This window comes from Parasteatoda tepidariorum, chromosome 6 (genome assembly GCF_982258835.1).
Source record: "Parasteatoda tepidariorum strain Cologne lab strain chromosome 6, Ptep-v5.0, whole genome shotgun sequence".
NCBI lineage: Eukaryota > Metazoa > Arthropoda > Arachnida > Araneae > Theridiidae > Parasteatoda > Parasteatoda tepidariorum.
The window spans coordinates 79,971,861-79,990,584 of record NC_141760.1 but is presented as its reverse complement, the minus strand read 5'-3'; the positions used below and the strand labels follow the sequence as shown (position 1 = coordinate 79,990,584).

Genomic DNA, 18,724 nt, shown 5'->3' with positions numbered 1-18,724 from the left:
CGCATTTCTTTTATTTCTAAGTTAATTGGATCATATGAAAATTACATTTGTTCCAGGGTTATACACTACTTTTAAATACCTCTTCTCTTCTCAACAAATGCCCCAATTTTAAAAATAAATTGCAGTTTAAGGTGCTCTAGTTACCATTCTAGTATAATTGAATTTTAACAGGGTAATTACTATAAAATTAAAAAATTCTTAAATATTTAAAAAGGCTTAATATCCTCAACTTTTTTTTCTTAATTTTTATTATTTTAGTTATGAATAAGGATATATGATGAATATATAGAGCTATTTCTTTTAAATGATAAAAAATCTATAATATTTATCTGCATTAAATTAACGCATTTTACTTCTTAAGCCTAAATATTGACCAGGTATCTTCCTGGGTAATTTTAACTTTTAAACATTCCAGAAAATGATTATTTCTATTAAATTTTCAATCTAAAAAAACTGTTACCTTGTTTAAAACGCGGAGCCAATTGTTCCTCAGTTTAGGGCTACTACTGGCAACTGTTTTTGACAAAAACTACTTTTATTTAGCTACAAAAATGAGAGTTCCTGCTTTTTAGTTTTTCATTCCCACGCTATGATAAAGACTATCATCTTTGCTTTTTTTTTTTTTTTGCTTTGCAAATAAAGCAATTTATAAATAGTTGATTAAATAATAGTCTGCTTAAAAAAGCCACTGTCCAATTATGTCGGTTTGTTGTAGTTGTTGATAAAAGCAGTTTTCTAACAGGGCATAGATACAGAGGGGCTCCTGTAGCAGGGTAAGAGGCTGTAGGTTACTAATTAGGACTTTCCATCCTAATAGTAATATCCATCCTAAGAGATCACCCCTATCTCTGAATATACTAGTCTAGATTTTGACTTTTAAAGTGATCGTTTTTTTTTCTTAATTTTAAGTTTTATATTTTAATGTATGAAGGAAGAAAAAAAAACTTCTTAAGAGCTCACTTTTTTAAAATGCATTTCTGTTAAAAGTGAAATATCGCCCTATTTAAAGGTCTCATTGTATATAATTATAAAATTGAAAATAATTCTAAATTATCATATTAAAAAAAAAATTAGAGAAAAACATTTTATCTAAATTATGGGTAAAGACAGTTGTAAAAATAAAGAACACTGTGGGCAATATTTTGTTTCTTAGGCAGCATGCCATGATATAATTAAAATAAAATTATATGAATTCTTTAAAAAAAAATTTCAAATTTGAGAAAATATATGCTTAGTTCCATTGCAAACTATTATGATTATATTGGAAAGAAAATTGTTATTTCAGTTGTAATTATAGCTCTATTAATATCTAGGTATAAAACATGTTTCTACTTTCTTTTTCAAATGGCATTTTTGCCGATGTATTAGCACAACTCTTTCTTAGGTAAATCATAAGTTTGCAGATGTTTTTAATTCAGAAGTTGAATCAAAAGAAGTTAAATGGTTGCAGAGTGTGTTTCCCAAGCAAAATATGTCCTAATTTGAAATAAACTTATAATTTTTATATATTTAATCTTTTTCATTGTCTTGAAAGTGTCATAAAATTTCTATGAAATAATAATTAGAGCAATTTATATACTCAAGGTAGAATATTTCCTTTTGTAATCGAATAATATAAAAAATGGATGTTTCAGAAATAAATTAGTTAAAATGTATAAAAATCATAATTCTGCACACTCCTAAAAAAAAAATTAGCTGTTAAATGTTGCCTGTTCTTGAAATGCTTTTGATGTGGAAATTTACTGTATTTATTTTTACTGTACTAAAAAAAAAAATTCTAGACCCACTTGTTCTTTTTTTTCTTTCTGAGTTGTGAAAACGTTTATAACTTTAGTGTCCCACCTTTATAAAAATGTCTGGACATGCTTATGGTTGCAATTAGGTTTAACAAGAACCTGGTTTTGTGCAAGTTCAAATATTTAATTCATTGTTAAATTATCTAAATATAATTCTATTAGTATGAAGTTCTTCGATTCTTAAGTAAATTTGTAGACCTGAAAATTATAATAAACTTATTTCTTCCCATAACAGAAATTTTTATATTCATCATTCAAAATGAATCTATCCTTTTTCTTTAGCAATAAATATTTGTTCATCTACCTTTCTTCGAAGTGTTTTACCTTTTCTGTCATCTACGCTCAACATTCATTTCAAATTTATTTTTATTTCAAAAATTAGAAAGAATAAAAATAAGGCATGTTTCTGGCCTATTCTTTCTTAAAGATAGAAATTCATCTTGAAGAAGAAAAAAGTTTTTGACAGAGTTTCTTATTAACCATCAATTTTTATATTCTGTTGTAACTTTAATTTCAGTCTCTCTAGAGTTGACTGTAATCAATTATAAAAATAGCTACTTAAGTCTTTTCCAGTAAAGTTATTTTTTATAGTTAAATATACTAAAAAAATGTGAATGCTCTTAAGTTTTCTCGTGTAAAATTGAATATATGCATATAAATAATGTAAGTATCTTAAAGAACTTAACATTGGAGTATGTTATGTTATTAAAGCATAAACGCTGTAAAAATATGTTAAAGGAGGAAAACTATTTTGGCAACTATTTCTTGTAAGTGAAAACTATATTGGAGACTATTTTTCATATTTGAAGCAACTAAAACGAGTATTATCAGAGTTTTAACTTAGTGGCAGCCTAGCTAAGTTTACAAACTGTAAAAGTTAACACCTGCCTAGTCTTTATCTAACCTATTTTATCTATATATTTTTGCTGTGTACTTTAAACTTTTATCTCAAATTTTGGTGTAGACTTAAGTATCTTGATTTTTAACTAATTTGTTAATTTTGCTATTATATTAATTTTAGAAATATTTGAATTTTAAATTTAAAATAAAAACAAGATTTAAAAAAGTAGTAATATAAATGCAAACGGTGCTTTCTTTTATTTTCTTATCTGATGTTTTTTTCCAAATCTATTTTTGTATTAAAATTCATCATCTAGAATTCAGCTGTTTTTTAAAATAGTGACAGAACAAGGTTTCAAAAATTGCTCTGAGTTGTAAAAACGTCTTTAATCTTTATTTTAGTTTTTAATCTTTATTTTAGTTTTTAATCTTTATTTAGATAAATCTTTATTTTAGTTATATTTTTTTGTCCTAGTCCTATATTTTTTTTCCTGCAGTTTAGAACATACGGTCATTGTCTAGTTTTACTTTTTTGATACATTTTTAATAACTAGAGAAAACTTACTAGATTCCCTAGATTAGTAACTGTGGATTAATAATCCCCTACATTAGTAACTGTAGATTAATAACTCCCTAGATTAGTAACTGTAGATTAAACTGAAGGTATATTTTTTATAAAGAATTCTGATTGTATTGAAATATTTTTTAGCAAGCAAACTCTGTTAAAATTTTGCAAAACTTTTTATCAAATTCAAAAGATTTACTCACAATTTCTCTTGATTACAGATCGCATAAAATTGAATAAACTACTAAAAAATTTACTCACATAATGAAAGTTCATGCATCATTTTTTTTTTTTAATTAACTTTACAGTTGACTATATAAACAGTATATTTAGCTAATGTATTGAATCTTGACAAAGGGGAAAAAAATGATCAACTTTTACAGATAAAGGGAAAATTCAGGTTTAAAAAGTAGTTTCAAAACCTTGGGGGGGGGGGGAGAATAAAATTTTTTAATAAAAATCTATAAAAACTTGAAATCTCTTGACTCATGCTTTTTTAACTGATTCATTTCATGCAATATTTTTTTAAATGGTTTCTTTGTCTCTTATACAAATGTATTTCTTAATAATTGACTTTGAAAAAAATGTTTCAGAAACAGAACTTCTTAAATGGAAATAAACAAAAAATAAATTTTAAAGAAACTTTTATAATACACTTTTAATTAAAAATAGTTCGTTGCTTTTTGTCTCGGAATTTGGTCAAATTGCTGATCTTAAACTTGGTTGCCTCCGTACCGAAATTTTTTTCTTTTTAAAATTATAAATTGAAAAAAAAAATTAATTTTGAAGTACATCATTATTATCTAAATAAAATAGTATTTATTATCCCAAAATATTTATTTCTCAGGTTTTTTATGTGATTCTTTGAGTTCATTAGTAACTGTAAATCCTGGGCCATGTCCTGGAACTACATAATCTGCTAAATCTAAAATCATTGTCCTATATTTAAATTGGAGGTCTGGATCTTCACTTCCAGCTACTTTATGCCACAAATCAGGATTTCTTATATCGTCTTCCCTTTCGAATAAATCTCCTGAGAAAAAGAATATTTAAGCTCAAATAATCATTTATAAGAAAAACAATATAATACATGTCAATTGCAATATTAAACAAAAACAGTCACTTCATTTTTATAACATAATTAGACAAGATTGCAATTTAAATAGATTTACTCAAAGTGTCTAAGTTAAGTATATAATAACTAAAAACAGCTTTCTATGTTTAGAAAAAGAAATATACAGTAGAGAACCGATTATCCGGAACGATCGCGACTCCGGATAACTGATTTTTCCGGTTTTCTGAATCCCTACAAAATGCCGTTTTTTTAATGTTTATAAAACGAAACTAAAAATTTTTTTTGAAATAGTTTTAGAAATAATAAAAAATTATAAATAATAATACACTTAAGTTTAAAAAAGGAAAGAAATTATGAAATAAAAATTATATACAGGCTTGTATATGTTATTATTAACATTAATAACATATATAAGCTATTCGTGCTTATGTGAGATTCGTCTACAAACGGCTTTTGATCCATCCTCTAAATCAGTTCATTCGTCAACTCGATACGCCATACGCTCTAAATAACAAAATGGGCTCAAAATCTTGCAGGAAAAAAAAAATTTTTTTTAATGGAAGAAAATTAATTTCTGGTTCCGAATTTCATTCCGGTTATCTGGTTTTCCGGTTTTCTGATTTCCGGATAAGAGGATCTGCACTGTATTTGGATGTGGGAAGTGGAGGCATAAGTGTAAGCAAACAGAATTCTTTTTAGTACATACATGTTAAGTGAATAATTTTAACTTTAGTAGAAAAATTGTTTTCTGCCCAGAAACATCAATTATTACGAAGCAATCATTGGGGTTGATGAGTGGCAGCGAACTGGACCCTGCTCTTGAAGCTGCCCAACCTCTTAAGTCTAAAAAATAGCACCCTATTTGTTAAAGATATTTTAATGACATTTGATTATTGAACAGTTAATGAAGAGTAAAGTTATGAAATTAAACTTGGGTTAACTTGATGCATTACCAAGCCAATACGTAGTATCAAATTTTGTTTATATACAATCTATTCTGTCTATTTAAATAATAACCTTGGTAATCGAATAAAAGTAAGCCAGTCATTGCATTACTAAATCTGCAGCTACAACTATAGCAAAAGTAAAGGAAATTTTATGGCAAATCTCAGATTATCAGCTTGTTTTAATTTCCATATTTAGTTATAATTCTGAATGCAGGGAGAATTTTGCAGATAGCAGCAGTAGATTGCACAAAACTTAGTAACATATCTTATCAGCTGCCCAGTTAATACAATAAAGGTGTAATTTACTGTATTTAAAAATAAATTACTTACCAACAATAGCTACTGTACCAAGCAAAGTTCCATTAACAATTACACTAACATCTGATAATGTGTGACCTGGAGTTGCAATTATTTTGATATTTTCAGATATCACATAGGCGTCATTCTATCAAAAATAAAATGTCCCAATCTACAAATCAAATTTAAAAATCTCAATAAAACTAAATATAGCGTGAGAGTTATAAAAATATTTTAAAGTTGCTTACCTCTTCAAAGGAATGCAAATAATATTCATCTTGATGGGATATAGACTGTCCAACTATATGAAGAGCCTTAGTAAACAAATTTAAATTGCCAATATGATCAGAATGTCCATGAGTTCCAACAACATGCGTGATGTCATCCGCTTGTAATTCTCTTTCCTCCAAAGCTGTATATATAAATGAATGAAGTCTGTTTAAATAATAATAATTATAGTATATTTTGTAAAAATCATCTAGATAAAATAATTTTTAAAAAAACTATAATCTCTACATCTTTATAATAACTTATATTGCAAAGAGAAAAATAGAATTATAATTAAATTTGAAAAATGACAAGAGAGGTCGAAAGCCTTTTTACTAAAAAAAACAATTAAATGATGAGTGTGTTTCTAAATTTTGTCTGTTAAAGACACTCCAATCACTGTAACTTTCGAGTTTATTCTGTTAGACTTGAATGAATGTATGACTGACTTTCAGGTTTTAATTATTGGAAGCTATCACTATCAGATCTATATTATAAATACACCAAGTTACACTAAATATTGCACTTATATTTCAACCTATGGGAAACAAGTCTCCAGAATTAAAACATGTATTAAAATTTTTACTAATGTAAATCATAATAAACTTTGTTAGAATGGAAAGAAAATTTATTTGAATAATTATTTTGATAAGTACAGTAAATTAAATAATTACCATACATGTAAGAATTATTTTGAAGGTAAATATTGTTAATGGAAAATTATTATCATGATCATGTTTTTAATTAATGATCATGTTTAACCCAACCCAAATTATATGTTTAATCTAAAAATGCATCGTATTGTGTGAGTTTGGTCACTGGGAAAATGTGTGAGAAAAAAGTCCATGATTTTTCCAAGGCAAGATATTAAACTCAAAAACGAAATAATTTATTCATATTATTAATTCATATACAGAGAAGATTTTCATATTAGTGATAGCACCAAAATAGTAGCCAAATTTCGGCATGCAAAAAATTAATAAATAAAAAAATGAATTAGAAAAACTTATAGCTTTCACTAGGAAAGCTCATGAATACATATAATATAAATGTATGCATAATTTATTCTAAGTAACTACAAGAAACAAGGAGTTTTAATTAGCAATTTCAGTAAATGTGCATATTTATAGTAATGTGTATTCAGTAAATGTGCATGCGTCTCACAAAAACATAAAGACTGCAATCATTTAAAAAATTTTTTAAATTGTTACGGTATGTGGTACAACACAGTAAAAGAAAAATGTTATACTTCATGACAATCAGCATTTTTCTATGCATTCTTTTTAATTTAAAATTGAATGATTCCCTCCATACTGTGACACCTAAACAATAGTTCATTGTCATTAAAAGTAAGTAATGGGGATGATTTGAAAATAAATAAAACTGAAGATTAATGTTTTCCATTGACAAGAATTATTTTAGTTTGCATGATTACCTCTAAATAAGGTAATAAAAGTGAAACTGTAAATAGCTGTTTTTATTAAGGTCATTTTAGTCTAGACTCATCGAAAATACTTCAAAATTAAAAATTATTTATTGCTTCTAGGCTCATAAAAAATCGTCAAAATTGAAAATTATTAATTGACTTGAATTTTTAAAATGGAAAAATCTTCCCCAAACAAAACTGCATATTTCAGCTATTTAACCTGTTTGTTGGTTTTTAAGCCCAAATATTTCTATAATAATTCCCTAATTCTATACATAATAATTTCAATATTCTTCGATTTTAAGGCACTAAAATTGTGGTCATTTTTCCTTGTGGCTAAAGAACTTCAAAAAACATAAACTAAGTTATCATAACAATCTTGTACGTTTTTATTATTTTCTTCGATATATATATATATATATATATATATATATATATATATATATATATATATATATATATATATATATATATCAGGGTTGGGTTTTTGACATGACAAGGGTATAATACTGGTTTAAACCGTCAAAAACCCGTCAAAAATGTCAAAAACTGAAGTTTGCCAAGAAAATATATAAACTTCAAATCTACCAACAGTTGCCATGCATTATATTGAAATTTAATTATACTATAGGTAATCAGCAGGTTTTAAAATATTTTTTAATTAAAATTAAGGTAAAATAACAGATTTAAAATCTCAGAAATTTATATTCAAATGCATGTGCACAAAAATTGTTTAAATATTTATATTTAAAAAAAATTTTTTTTTTTTTTGATACTTAAGAAAATTAAAAGTTTATTACTATGCATTTTTGACATATAAGGAACATATAACTAATATTTATAAGGAACTTACAAGTTATGTTGTATAAATACAAACTTGATACAAGTGTATAAAATTTTTTTTTTAATGTTTTACCGAATATCTTTATTATCCAGTATGTTAATTTGAATTTAAAAGTAGTTATATTTATGAATAATGATAAATATAATTCATATTGTTTATTATATTTATTTATAATTATTACACTTATCATTTTAAAACAATTTTTATCTCTTAATTTTTTTTTCTCCACTTGTATTAAGAATACAAATAATGCATATCTTGAAAGCAAGAAGTAATTATTCAACAGCAGAATATTTAGATATTCAACAAAACTATATCGTATTCAGCAAAATGAAATTCACAAGTATTTGGATAAACTAAATTTTCAGCATAGTAAATGAATAGGCTGAATATACTGTAAATCGACACTAACTACTCTGTGTATTTAACAGAAAGCACTTAAATTTGTATTGTCTTATGTTAAAAAGATTATTAAGAAGATTTAAAAGAATATTAAAAAGATTTTTCTTTAAAAGAAGCTGTCTAATGTACAAAACTGCTAATGTTTATCTTTAAAAATGTCTAATTTTTAGTATAATCTATACTATACACTAAATTTGGTTATAAATAAATTTCTTAATAATATCACTGCAAATTTTTATAACACATGAAAATGAATACATAATATTACAAAAGATGTAAGTTTTCAAAAGTACAAGATTTTGGTTACTATTTAAAATATAAGTGTTTCTTCAAAATTTTAAATTTATTTTTTCTAGAACATTTAGAAACACTATCCTTTATAAAAAATATATAAATTTTATGTATTAATTAAATTTCACATATGAATATAGGTTTTTGACATTTTCGACATTTTTGACAGTGAGGTTTTTGACGTGACGGTTTAAACTGTCAAAAACTGTCACATGTCAAAAACCTGCCAACCCTGATATATATATATATATATATATATATATATATTTTAATTTCGTCTATTGACTGATTCAATATGACAAGAGGCGTCTTTAATACAATTTGAAATAATTTCAATACAACTAAATGTAACTATTTTCTTGGTTGCATTAATGCATGTTATATAATGAATTTCCAAGAGAAAATCTAATTGACTTTCCACACTTAAAAAATTTTTATTTGTACAATTTATATATATTTCCAATTCTACAATTGGTTGATTTTTTTGATTTAAAAAAAAATAATACCTTTTAGTAAAAAAATTCCATCCCAAGCAGTTAATGTATCAACCAACATTATTTTGTTGTTATCTCTCACCAAAGTACATGTGCAATTAGCTTTCATGAATTTGGCTTCTTCATTTAAAATGGAGTATCCTACTTTTAGAATTTCAACAGATGGAGTCATCATTTTCTCCAAAAATGAAGTTTTAAAATCTCAGCTTATGAACTCATTTATTTACAATGCACACTTGTTTACAATTTATAGCTTCCTGTTGTTTACCTTTATGCCACATATGATCGAGTGACAGATGAAGGATTAAAATTTAGCTAAGTACAAGCCACTTTCTCATCGTTTTAATAAACTTTTTTTTTTATTGGCAATACTTTTACTTTGTTTGTAAACATCAGCAGCAACATGAGGAAGCAGCCGAGACTGTTTGCATAGAGGTTCTATCAGTTTCTCCGGTCACATCTATCAATTCTGATAGTTTTAGTTATTTTAAGAACTACAAAACTTTATTTTTTAGTCTGAAATTTCGCTGATATTTATTTTATTTAGATAATACATTTTAAATCTGAGTATAGATATTTTGAAAAGTTATTGTGAAGTTGAAAACGTAGTTTCATTTATTAATACTTTCAATTTCTAATCTATCTGATTCACCAATAAAATATTTAGTTGAATAATGGGTAGAAATAAAAGAAAGCGTGGTCTTGATCTTCAGTAAGCATATTTTTATATAACTGTCATTATTTATGTTTTTCATCACTGCCAAATGCACTGCCGCATTCATCATTTGGTTAATGTGTTATTTTTGGGGTGTCGTAGCAATACTGGGTAAAATAAAAATGCTTTAAAATTTTAAGTGTTGTCTTCAGTAAAGATAGTTGTGTAAAATATACGGGATACAAACGAAGTATAAAATATTTTAGTATCATCATTTTTGTAAACATATTATGTTAAGAAAAAAAAAAAAAATGAGTGTTAAGTATAGATTTTACAGATTGTTAAAATTTTGACTTAACTCTCGAGAATCGAGTTTTTATGGTAGAAATGCAAAAAAAATATTAAACTGTTGTTGGAAAATATACAAAATCAGAAAATATCTTATAGTCTGGAATTGTATTTCTGAGCATAATTTAAAATTATTTTACCAAAAAGCATGTATGGTTAAACAAGTGTGAACAGCAACAATTTCCTAAAACTGAAACGAAAAATTTAGAACACTTCTGGCGTATCCCTCAAGAAATATAGTCTTTAAGAGGCAAATAGTAAATGCTTGGTGTTCCATTAAACTTTTATTATTTTTATTGGAATTTAAGTTTTAACTCAGTGTCAAGATTCGTAAGATTTTTTTAAAGTTTTGTTTTCGTAATCAGATCATGTGACTTAAGGTAAACTAAAAAAAGTTTGATCTATCTATAAATAAAATGAATGAGTTGCTACCTTTTTTTAAGAGTATTGTTGACTTTGTCAACTTATAAACAGCCAAATATAATCTATACATAATAATAATGTGTAATAATATAATACAATAAATGGGCCCTTTGTGAAATTATTTTCTTTTTCTTAAAATTATTCAAATTGTTCAAAAAACAATAATTTTGAAAACAATCAAGTATAACTATGTGACAGAGGAATACAACTTTAAGAATGATGTTATAGGTTTTGGTGTGAAAACTAATCTGAAATAATAACCCAGGAGCCTCATTTTTTTCCTTTCTAACACTCTGACTTTCTTTATACCGTTATTATCCCTAAGAATTTTTAGTATACAAAAAACTTTTATTTCTTCTTTTTTCTATTTTTTAGATAATAGGTTTTCATGGCTCACAAAAATGTCCTTGTTTTTAATTTAAATTTAAAGCTCTTTCAATATTAATATTTTTCTTCTAAAATTTAGATCTGATAAAGTTACTTTTTTTTTTTGAACCATAATAAATTCTCCTTTAGATTGCAATAATTATTGAAAATCATTTAAAGAAACGTTTGATAGGAAAGAGAAGTTAATTGAAATGTAACTGAAATCCTCAATTTTCAGCCCATTTTGTTTTCACTGATCGTAAAAACAACAATCAGATATTCTTTACACATTAAAAGAATCCTTTAGCTTCAAGTTATCAAATAAGAATAAAGATTAATATTTCCTTCCTTTCCTTAGTTATGTTGGATAAGTAAATTTAATCTAGGATAGGAACTTAAATAAGCATTCCCTTTGCTTAAAGTTAGCATTAATTTTAAATATGAGTATTATTATATTTAATTAAGAGAAAATAAACGCTGGACTAATAGAGGTTGATATATAATTTAGATATCAAACAGAAATATGTCCTTTCATTACTTTAAAACTGGAATTTCAAAAATCTTCTGAGTGTCCTTTCATACTGCGACTACTCATTCATACTGCACTAAATGGTTGAATGGCTTGAATACCAATTAGGATATTATTTCATATAGTTTTCCAATTTGATATGTGCAGCTTCGATGGACACTTTTTGACAGAACACGACTGTCTCAGTTTTATCAACTTTTATGCTCAATTTGTCAAGAAATTTATATTATCTCACAGTTTTGAATGCCCTGCGTTATTTCACTTTAATTGTTTTGTGGAAAAATATTGGAGAGCCTAGCCTAATGTCTTAGTGGCCAACAGGCTGACATTTAATAAATAAAAAATAACATTTATTTTAAATATAGAAGTGCTTTACTATGTATTGTTTAAAATAATATGTCCTATTGTTATGATTTAAAAATAATATTATTTTTGATAAATCTTATTTCTCGATGATTCCTTTCCACTGATGTCATTACTTATACCAATCAGCAGAGATAAAAATTAGTTTTCTGCCGATTGTTGTTGAGAAATTTTGTTATATAAGTGTTAATCAAGCTGTAAGCCTGTATTAAGTCTTTTTTTTTTTTTTCTTTTATCAATTTAAGTATTACTCATAGTATTTTTTTGTTTGATTTAGTAAATGAAATTGGAGGTTGTTTTCTTTATAAAATATTTCTGTTGATGTTATGAAGCTCAGATAAGCTACTTATAAAAACATGATATTAATTTTATTATTACTTAAATTAAAATTATTGTAAAACTTTTGGAACTGATATTTATTCATTTCCTTAGAAATAAATCTGAAAATTTGGTAACCAAGAGAAGAAGTTTAATAGAAAATCTACGGTAAGTATTCTGAATGATATAATATTGCTTGCTCTTATTAATAATTTATAATTATTCTAATTATTTATTCACCATCAGTTAAAAAATTTCTTGTTTTTATGGAATCGGTACAGTGAAACTTTTATCAGTTTTAGTGTTTATGAACTACTAAAGTTATGACTTTAATAACTTTACATTTCTTTTAATTTATATAGCTATTGATAAAGAAATATTAATAAATTGTTAAAGATATATTGATAAAGGAAGACTGTAGGTTGAATTAGTTAGGTTGAATCTAGGTGCACACTGGACCTAGCTCAATTATTTTCATGCTATTAAATATTTTTGTTTGTTTTTTCCATTAACATGTTGCATTACTAATACTTCATATCCTGTGAAATCACATGATGCAGTTAAAGTGAGTCATTTTTATTTCAAGAAGTTATATTATAGCAATACTATGTAATTTTTTGAACTTTACTACTCTGGCATTCTTCAAAGTATGGTGAAAAAATTATTTCAAAAAAAAAATGCCAAGTGAGCATTTTGAAAAAAATTTTAGATGGGAAAAATAAGTGATTTATCTTATTAAAAAAAATCACATGATCTGATTAATTTTTCTGCCAATTTTAAAAATAAAAGCTGAAAAGTGAGCCAACTAATTCCAGTTCTCCCTATAAAAAATCATCAATATAGTGAAACAAGATTTTTATTACCTTATTTTTAGAAAGAACAGATGAATTCTATTGCAGACAATTTTAACACTTGTTGAGATCATAGGCCTAACTTTATTATACAGGGTTGTTGAAATAAAAGTAAACGAACATAGTTAATTCTGGTTTATGAATGGCAATAAGATCTACATCTATATATAAAAAGTAAAATATTAGTTAAATTACATTAGTAAAAAAACAGGCGGTAAAAAACTGGCATATGAGGAAAAATCATGCACAAAGAACAAAAAAAAAAAGTTGTTAAAAACTTTTACCATTTAATCATAGCATGTTTTAAATGTGCATCCTTTTTTTTGTCAAGCATTTGTTATAACATGTTTAAAAGAAGTTATAGCATGAAGGCACAGAATTTGCTTTTCTATTGTAGTAACATAATATCTTATGCTTACTAATTATGTCTGAAAATCATCTCCTATCTCTTACTAATTATTCTCTAGTCTCTTCAAGTTTACTGATCATCTTTTTCAATGCTTACCTTGACATTTGTTCTTTTTGTAAGCCTTCTAAAAGATAATATTCTTGTGGTAAAATTGACAAATTACTGTCATTCTGCTATTGCAACTTTACTGGCAACACTCTTTCCATTTTTTTGGCATGGTGTAAAATGATTTTACGTTTAACTTTAGTTACTACTTACTTTTTAAATAATTTCATATTGCATGACATCTTTTCTTGTTTATTACAATACAATCCCCATCTAGAAGATTAAATGGAAACTAATTTTTATAGAAAATTTCTTTTTTCCATGTTTCATATATTTACTATGCAAGTTTCAATGTGATCCCTCTACTAAAATTTACTTTACATTAGTCTAAACAACTGTAACTGTCTTGTATTAACATAACTTTCTTTAACAAGATTGAATAATTTAGGTAATTCAAAACAGATTTTTATTTTTTATTCTAAAGGATCAGTTTATAAAATTTTTTTTCATTATAATCATAAACTTAAATCGAATTCTTAATATTATTGTAGGGAAAGTCTATTGGTATTTAAGATGAAAGACTTGCCTTGTGGAAAATTTTTTATGACTAACAATTTTAGAATTTTTTAATAATCTTGATTAATCTCTTTTATATTTTTTAAAGTGTAAGAATTTATTGTTATAGGTTTCCAAATACAGCAATATGTTATTCCACATTAAAAATTTCATAATTAATTTTAATAGTATAAATTACTTTGTAAAGTTTTATTTAGTTGCAATATTATTGTTTTGCCAATCGTTTTGCTCACGGCTGCGGCTGGTACAAAAACTGGACGAATATGACAGGCTTCACCATGCTAAGCTCCTTAATCAAAGGATTAAAGTACTCAAAAATCTTCTGCCAATTCTGTTTGTAACAATGCAAATTGTGGACAAACTTCCTGTTTAATCTTCTGGATAGGGCCGGTATGCTGTAAAAAATTCCGAATAAAATTACAGTAAAAAGCACCTAGTACTCTAGGGTTGCACTTTTTACGGTAAAATCCATTCTTAAAGGAACAATGTTTCAGATTAAAAAATCTCAGAAACTGGGATCATAGGGTACAATTGTTGTATCAGGTGTCTCCAAAAGTTTAAAATAAGACCTACACTCTGTATCTTTTTTTTTTATATCAAAACATTTACAATATTTTTTATAATATTCAAGGACATTAACTAAAGCAAATGGGCTCCTTGTCGGCACCAATGCTGTTTTGAGGAATCTGAAAAAGAAACAACTATCTACTGTTTTCGTATGTTCTAATAATGCATGTCCACCAATTTTCCGAGCTGTTTCATTCTGGTGTAAAGAAACTGCTGTTCCTTTTTTTACGCTTGAGGCAGATGATAGAAATATTCTTAACCCAAAAATTCCAGTTTCAGTCACTTATGGAATCAAGGTAAGAATAAATAATAAATAACTTAAAGTTATTTTTATTTAATTATCAAAAAGTCAGACATTTTTTTTAAAAAAAAAATCAATAGTCTGTTTTTAAATTAAAAATTTTTTTTAGCTTATTCACAATTATTGAAATTAATATCTATTAACTATTCAACCCTAGAATTATACTTTTTCTTACAGCATTTATTTATATATTTAATTTAATTTTTATTTTATTTATATTATTACTTTTACTATTTTATTGTTTAATCGTGATGTAGTTTAATCTAGACACAAATTCTGGAATTGTCCTGTGTTCAGGGAATAAGACTCGTATAAACATCCACAGAAAACATTTATTTAAGCCTAACGAAACAGATTCCACCCGTCCAGCGTGTTCTCATTATATACAGCTGTTTGAAGAAGAATACGCAAATATCTTCTTCTTCTGGGCATCCAAGGCCATAATAACCCTTTTCGCATTCATCTTGTGTTATCCCAAGAAAGGGACATACATAGAAAAGTTGTAGTGTTGGTTCAGTAGAACCTGTAAAAATTAGAAAGTAGAGAAAAACATCATGAAGGATGTATCAGGCCTGGTGGGGTAGTAAGGCAAATATCAAATTCACGTCACAACATTTATACTGTGAAGATCAGTTCGCTTCACAAGAAATAATAATCGATGCAGCAGCGACGCCACACATGACATTGTTTAAATTACTCTAAATTACAATGTATTTCAATTTAATGTTCATTTATATGTGGAGATTGGAAAACACTATTTTAATAAGCACGATTGTACTAAATTCATTCTCCTACTCCTTTTTATGAAGCATTAAGCTCATTTTAGTTTGGTTGTTAACATTGCATTAAAGTTACATTAACGGGCTATCCTCAATGAACTGGAATCATCCTTGATGATGATCTGGAGACAATATTGCCTCAACATTTCCACAATTTAGATCTAGAAAGCAGATATTGGTAATAATCACCTGGTCACACCATACTCCATAACTACACTTCGATTTTTTTTTTTTTGGCTCTAAAATCTGAGGCTGATTAGGACATGATAAGAGAAAGTGCAGTCCAATTAGACATCCAGCTGATTGGACTGTACTGTGGATTTTATTTTTAATTTTTTGAATTTAAGAAAAAAAGGAAACATTGTTATCTTTTATTGATTTTAACAATAAAATAAAAAATTATGCTGTTAAATAACATTTTACCGAAATCAATATCTCTTTTGCTAAAGGCTATAAAACTATACAGAAAAGGGTTTCAGCAAAAATAAAAGGTATACGAAGGTCATATAGAGCTTTTTCTTAAGATATAAAAATAAATGTCAAATAAAATATGGACCAACACCATTTCACCATTCAGAAATTACTGAATGCAGACATATGCCTCTTTTATAAGACTTCGCATTTTTGTTCTAATCTGACTCTTTGTTATCAGAAGTTGGCCTGCCAATTTTTTTTACATACAATTCTTATGTTACTTTGCAATTCTTTCAGAAGGACAGTATACATCTTCATCCACAACTTGAAGAAAATTTAAAAGATATTAAAATTCCAAAAATTCATGAAATCGTTTCTGGTTGTGAATCCCATGTGAATTCTGATGACTTAGAAGATATTTCTTCAAAAACTGTACCTATGGAAGAAGAAATTTTTGTATGCCACAAAAAGCATTCTCCAAAAGTAAAGAAATCAAAAGTGAAACTTGAGGCTCAAAAAGATTTTCTAGCATTTTGTTCATCTTCTGATTCAGAAGAAGAATTTATTTCATCCAAATTTAATCCTTCAAATAATTCAGAATTTCCAGAATACAAATCTGTAAAATGGAAAGATTCTGACCTAATTGTTAAATAAATAAAGTCTGTGTGCGATAAAAATTTTGTTTTTTATCTAATTTTATTCGCTGTTTCTGTGCATCCCTGTAAATTCATTTTCTCCCAAGTTTTATTCATCCAAAATTCAATCACTAAAATTTTATCCTTCAAATAATTCAGAATTTCTAGAATAAAAATAGAAAGATTCTGACTTAATTGTTAAATAAATAAAATCTGTGAGTGATTAAAAAAAATTTTTTTTTGTTTAAAAATGCCTTGTTTCTGTTTACTTGTGTAAATTATAATGCAAAATAAATGTTTAGTTATTATTTTTCCTTTAATAGTTAAATATTTGTGTTAATTATCAGTATAGTGTAATTTCTCTATGAATCTAATTTAATTAGAAAAAAAGACCATTTTTTTGAAAAGTCTACATTTTTTTAATTGAATTTAATTATTTTAAATTACTTGTAGACTCCTTTTAACTATACCTTATATTTTCTAAAGATTATGGATTATCTGCAAATATGGAACAAAGAAATTTTTTTTTTAAAGTTAAAGTCTCTTTTAATATCTATTTTATAAATATTATTTCATGTCAATGCAGTTTTAATAGTGGGAGAATTTTTCAAAAAATATATATTTCCTGTGAATAAAATATCGTCAGAAAATGTTAAAACTTTTTTTAAAAGATTCTAAATCTTTTTAATAGAATTTATTTATTTTGTGAGAAAAATTTTTACTTGTAGACAGCTTTTAAGTAGTAGAAAAAGGAAATTCCGAATTTATAGTATTTCTGTATTTATACAGTTCATTTCCAAACATATATGGATATTTACAGAAACGATGACATCTATTCTTTCTTACAAAACATGTTTCAAATAAAAACTGCAAAGCGAAGAACTATAAAAAATTTTCGAATTATCAGCCATGTGATTAATTAGAGTCCATTAACAAATTTAACTAGATTTTGCTACCGAAACTATAAAAAAACAGAATTATCAGCCTGGCTCAAAATATATTTTAAATATGGTTCACCATGCAAACTATCAATTTTGCGGTTTGGGGATAAGTGAAATTTTTTTACAATTGTTCTATAAATATCTCTAGATATTATAGGTATTTTTTATAGGTATTCTAGATATTATAATTATTTTTTAAAAGTAGGTTAATTATTTATGTATAAGAAAACAGTTTTAATGAATCCCGCAATCATAAACATTAAAAAGAAAAAGAATAGTTTTCAACCTGATATCAAATGACCAGACTTCATTAAAAAACTAAAGGAAACTTGGCATAAAACAATTTCGAGACATTTAAGAAAGACATCGAAAGTGGTTTTAGTGAGCATTTACAGATAACATGGGCATGTTTTATAAATCGCGATATTAACACCACATATACTCGCGATTTCATGTAATTTTATGTAAATTTTTTAGGATATTTTTGTTATTAATATTTCTATGCATACATAGGTATTTTTGGAAATTATGAAGCCCATTCATTCGTACGAAGCCGGTTGCAAATTAATACCGCTATACAAAAAGTTATAAAGAATTCCTAAGTTGTCTCTCATTTAATAATGTCAAATAGTTAATCTATAATTATAAATATAAGTGAATTATTTATTATATATAATATAATTTATAATTATAAGGGAAAAATTGTGTCAGCAAAATTCAATGATATTTGACACAGACATAACAATTGCGAGTTCTATAGCCGACCTTTATCTAACCATAAACTGAACAGCTATATCTACAATTTTTCTGATATCTCAAAACATATTTTATAAATGGTGCCACATAACTAAATTATTGGACTAAAATTTATAAAAAAAAATTATTTATAATTAGTTCTAGTTAAATATACAAGCATTTTTGGAAAATATTAAGCCTGTTTTAAATGAGTCCCGCTATACA

At 26.0% G+C, this 18,724-nt stretch overlaps 2 protein-coding genes across 2 annotated transcripts; one reads left to right on the top strand and one right to left on the bottom strand.

Annotated features, from left to right (window-relative positions):
- Nucleotides 1-3,997: 3,997 nt before the first annotated feature.
- On the bottom strand, nt 3,998-9,555 carry LOC107442025 (metallo-beta-lactamase domain-containing protein 1). Its single transcript, XM_016055469.5, has 4 exons — nt 9,257-9,555; nt 5,769-5,932; nt 5,554-5,668; nt 3,998-4,234 (listed from the first exon to the last, which is right to left on the bottom strand). Exons 1-4 carry the CDS (start codon nt 9,417-9,419, stop codon nt 4,038-4,040), a joined length of 639 nt encoding a protein of 212 aa, XP_015910955.2. The 5' UTR covers nt 9,420-9,555; the 3' UTR covers nt 3,998-4,037.
- Nucleotides 9,556-9,614: 59 nt separating this feature from the next.
- On the top strand, nt 9,615-16,865 carry LOC107442017 (uncharacterized). The gene is made up of 4 exons (XM_087166082.1): nt 9,615-9,956; nt 12,361-12,414; nt 14,759-14,990; nt 16,486-16,865. Exons 1-4 carry the CDS (start codon nt 9,919-9,921, stop codon nt 16,840-16,842), a joined length of 681 nt encoding a protein of 226 aa, XP_087022208.1. The 5' UTR covers nt 9,615-9,918; the 3' UTR covers nt 16,843-16,865.
- The last annotated feature ends 1,859 nt before the right edge of the window (nt 16,866-18,724 follow it).

Coding starts and splice junctions, on each gene's coding strand:
- LOC107442025 (XM_016055469.5), bottom strand. CDS start 9,419: ATGATGACTCCATCTGTTGAAATTCTAAAAGTAGGATACTCCATTTTA. Junction 5,933..9,256: donor TGGAATTTTTTTACTAAAAG/GTATTATTTTTT, acceptor TTATATATACAG/CTTTGGAGGAAAGAGAATTA. Junction 4,235..5,553: donor TGGTACAGTAGCTATTGTTG/GTAAGTAATTTA, acceptor TCTTTTTCTCAG/GAGATTTATTCGAAAGGGAA.
- LOC107442017 (XM_087166082.1), top strand. CDS start 9,919: ATGGGTAGAAATAAAAGAAAGCGTGGTCTTGATCTTCA. Junction 9,957..12,360: donor AAGCGTGGTCTTGATCTTCA/GTAAGCATATTT, acceptor TCATTTCCTTAG/AAATAAATCTGAAAATTTGG. Junction 12,415..14,758: donor AGTTTAATAGAAAATCTACG/GTAAGTATTCTG, acceptor ATAATATTCAAG/GACATTAACTAAAGCAAATG.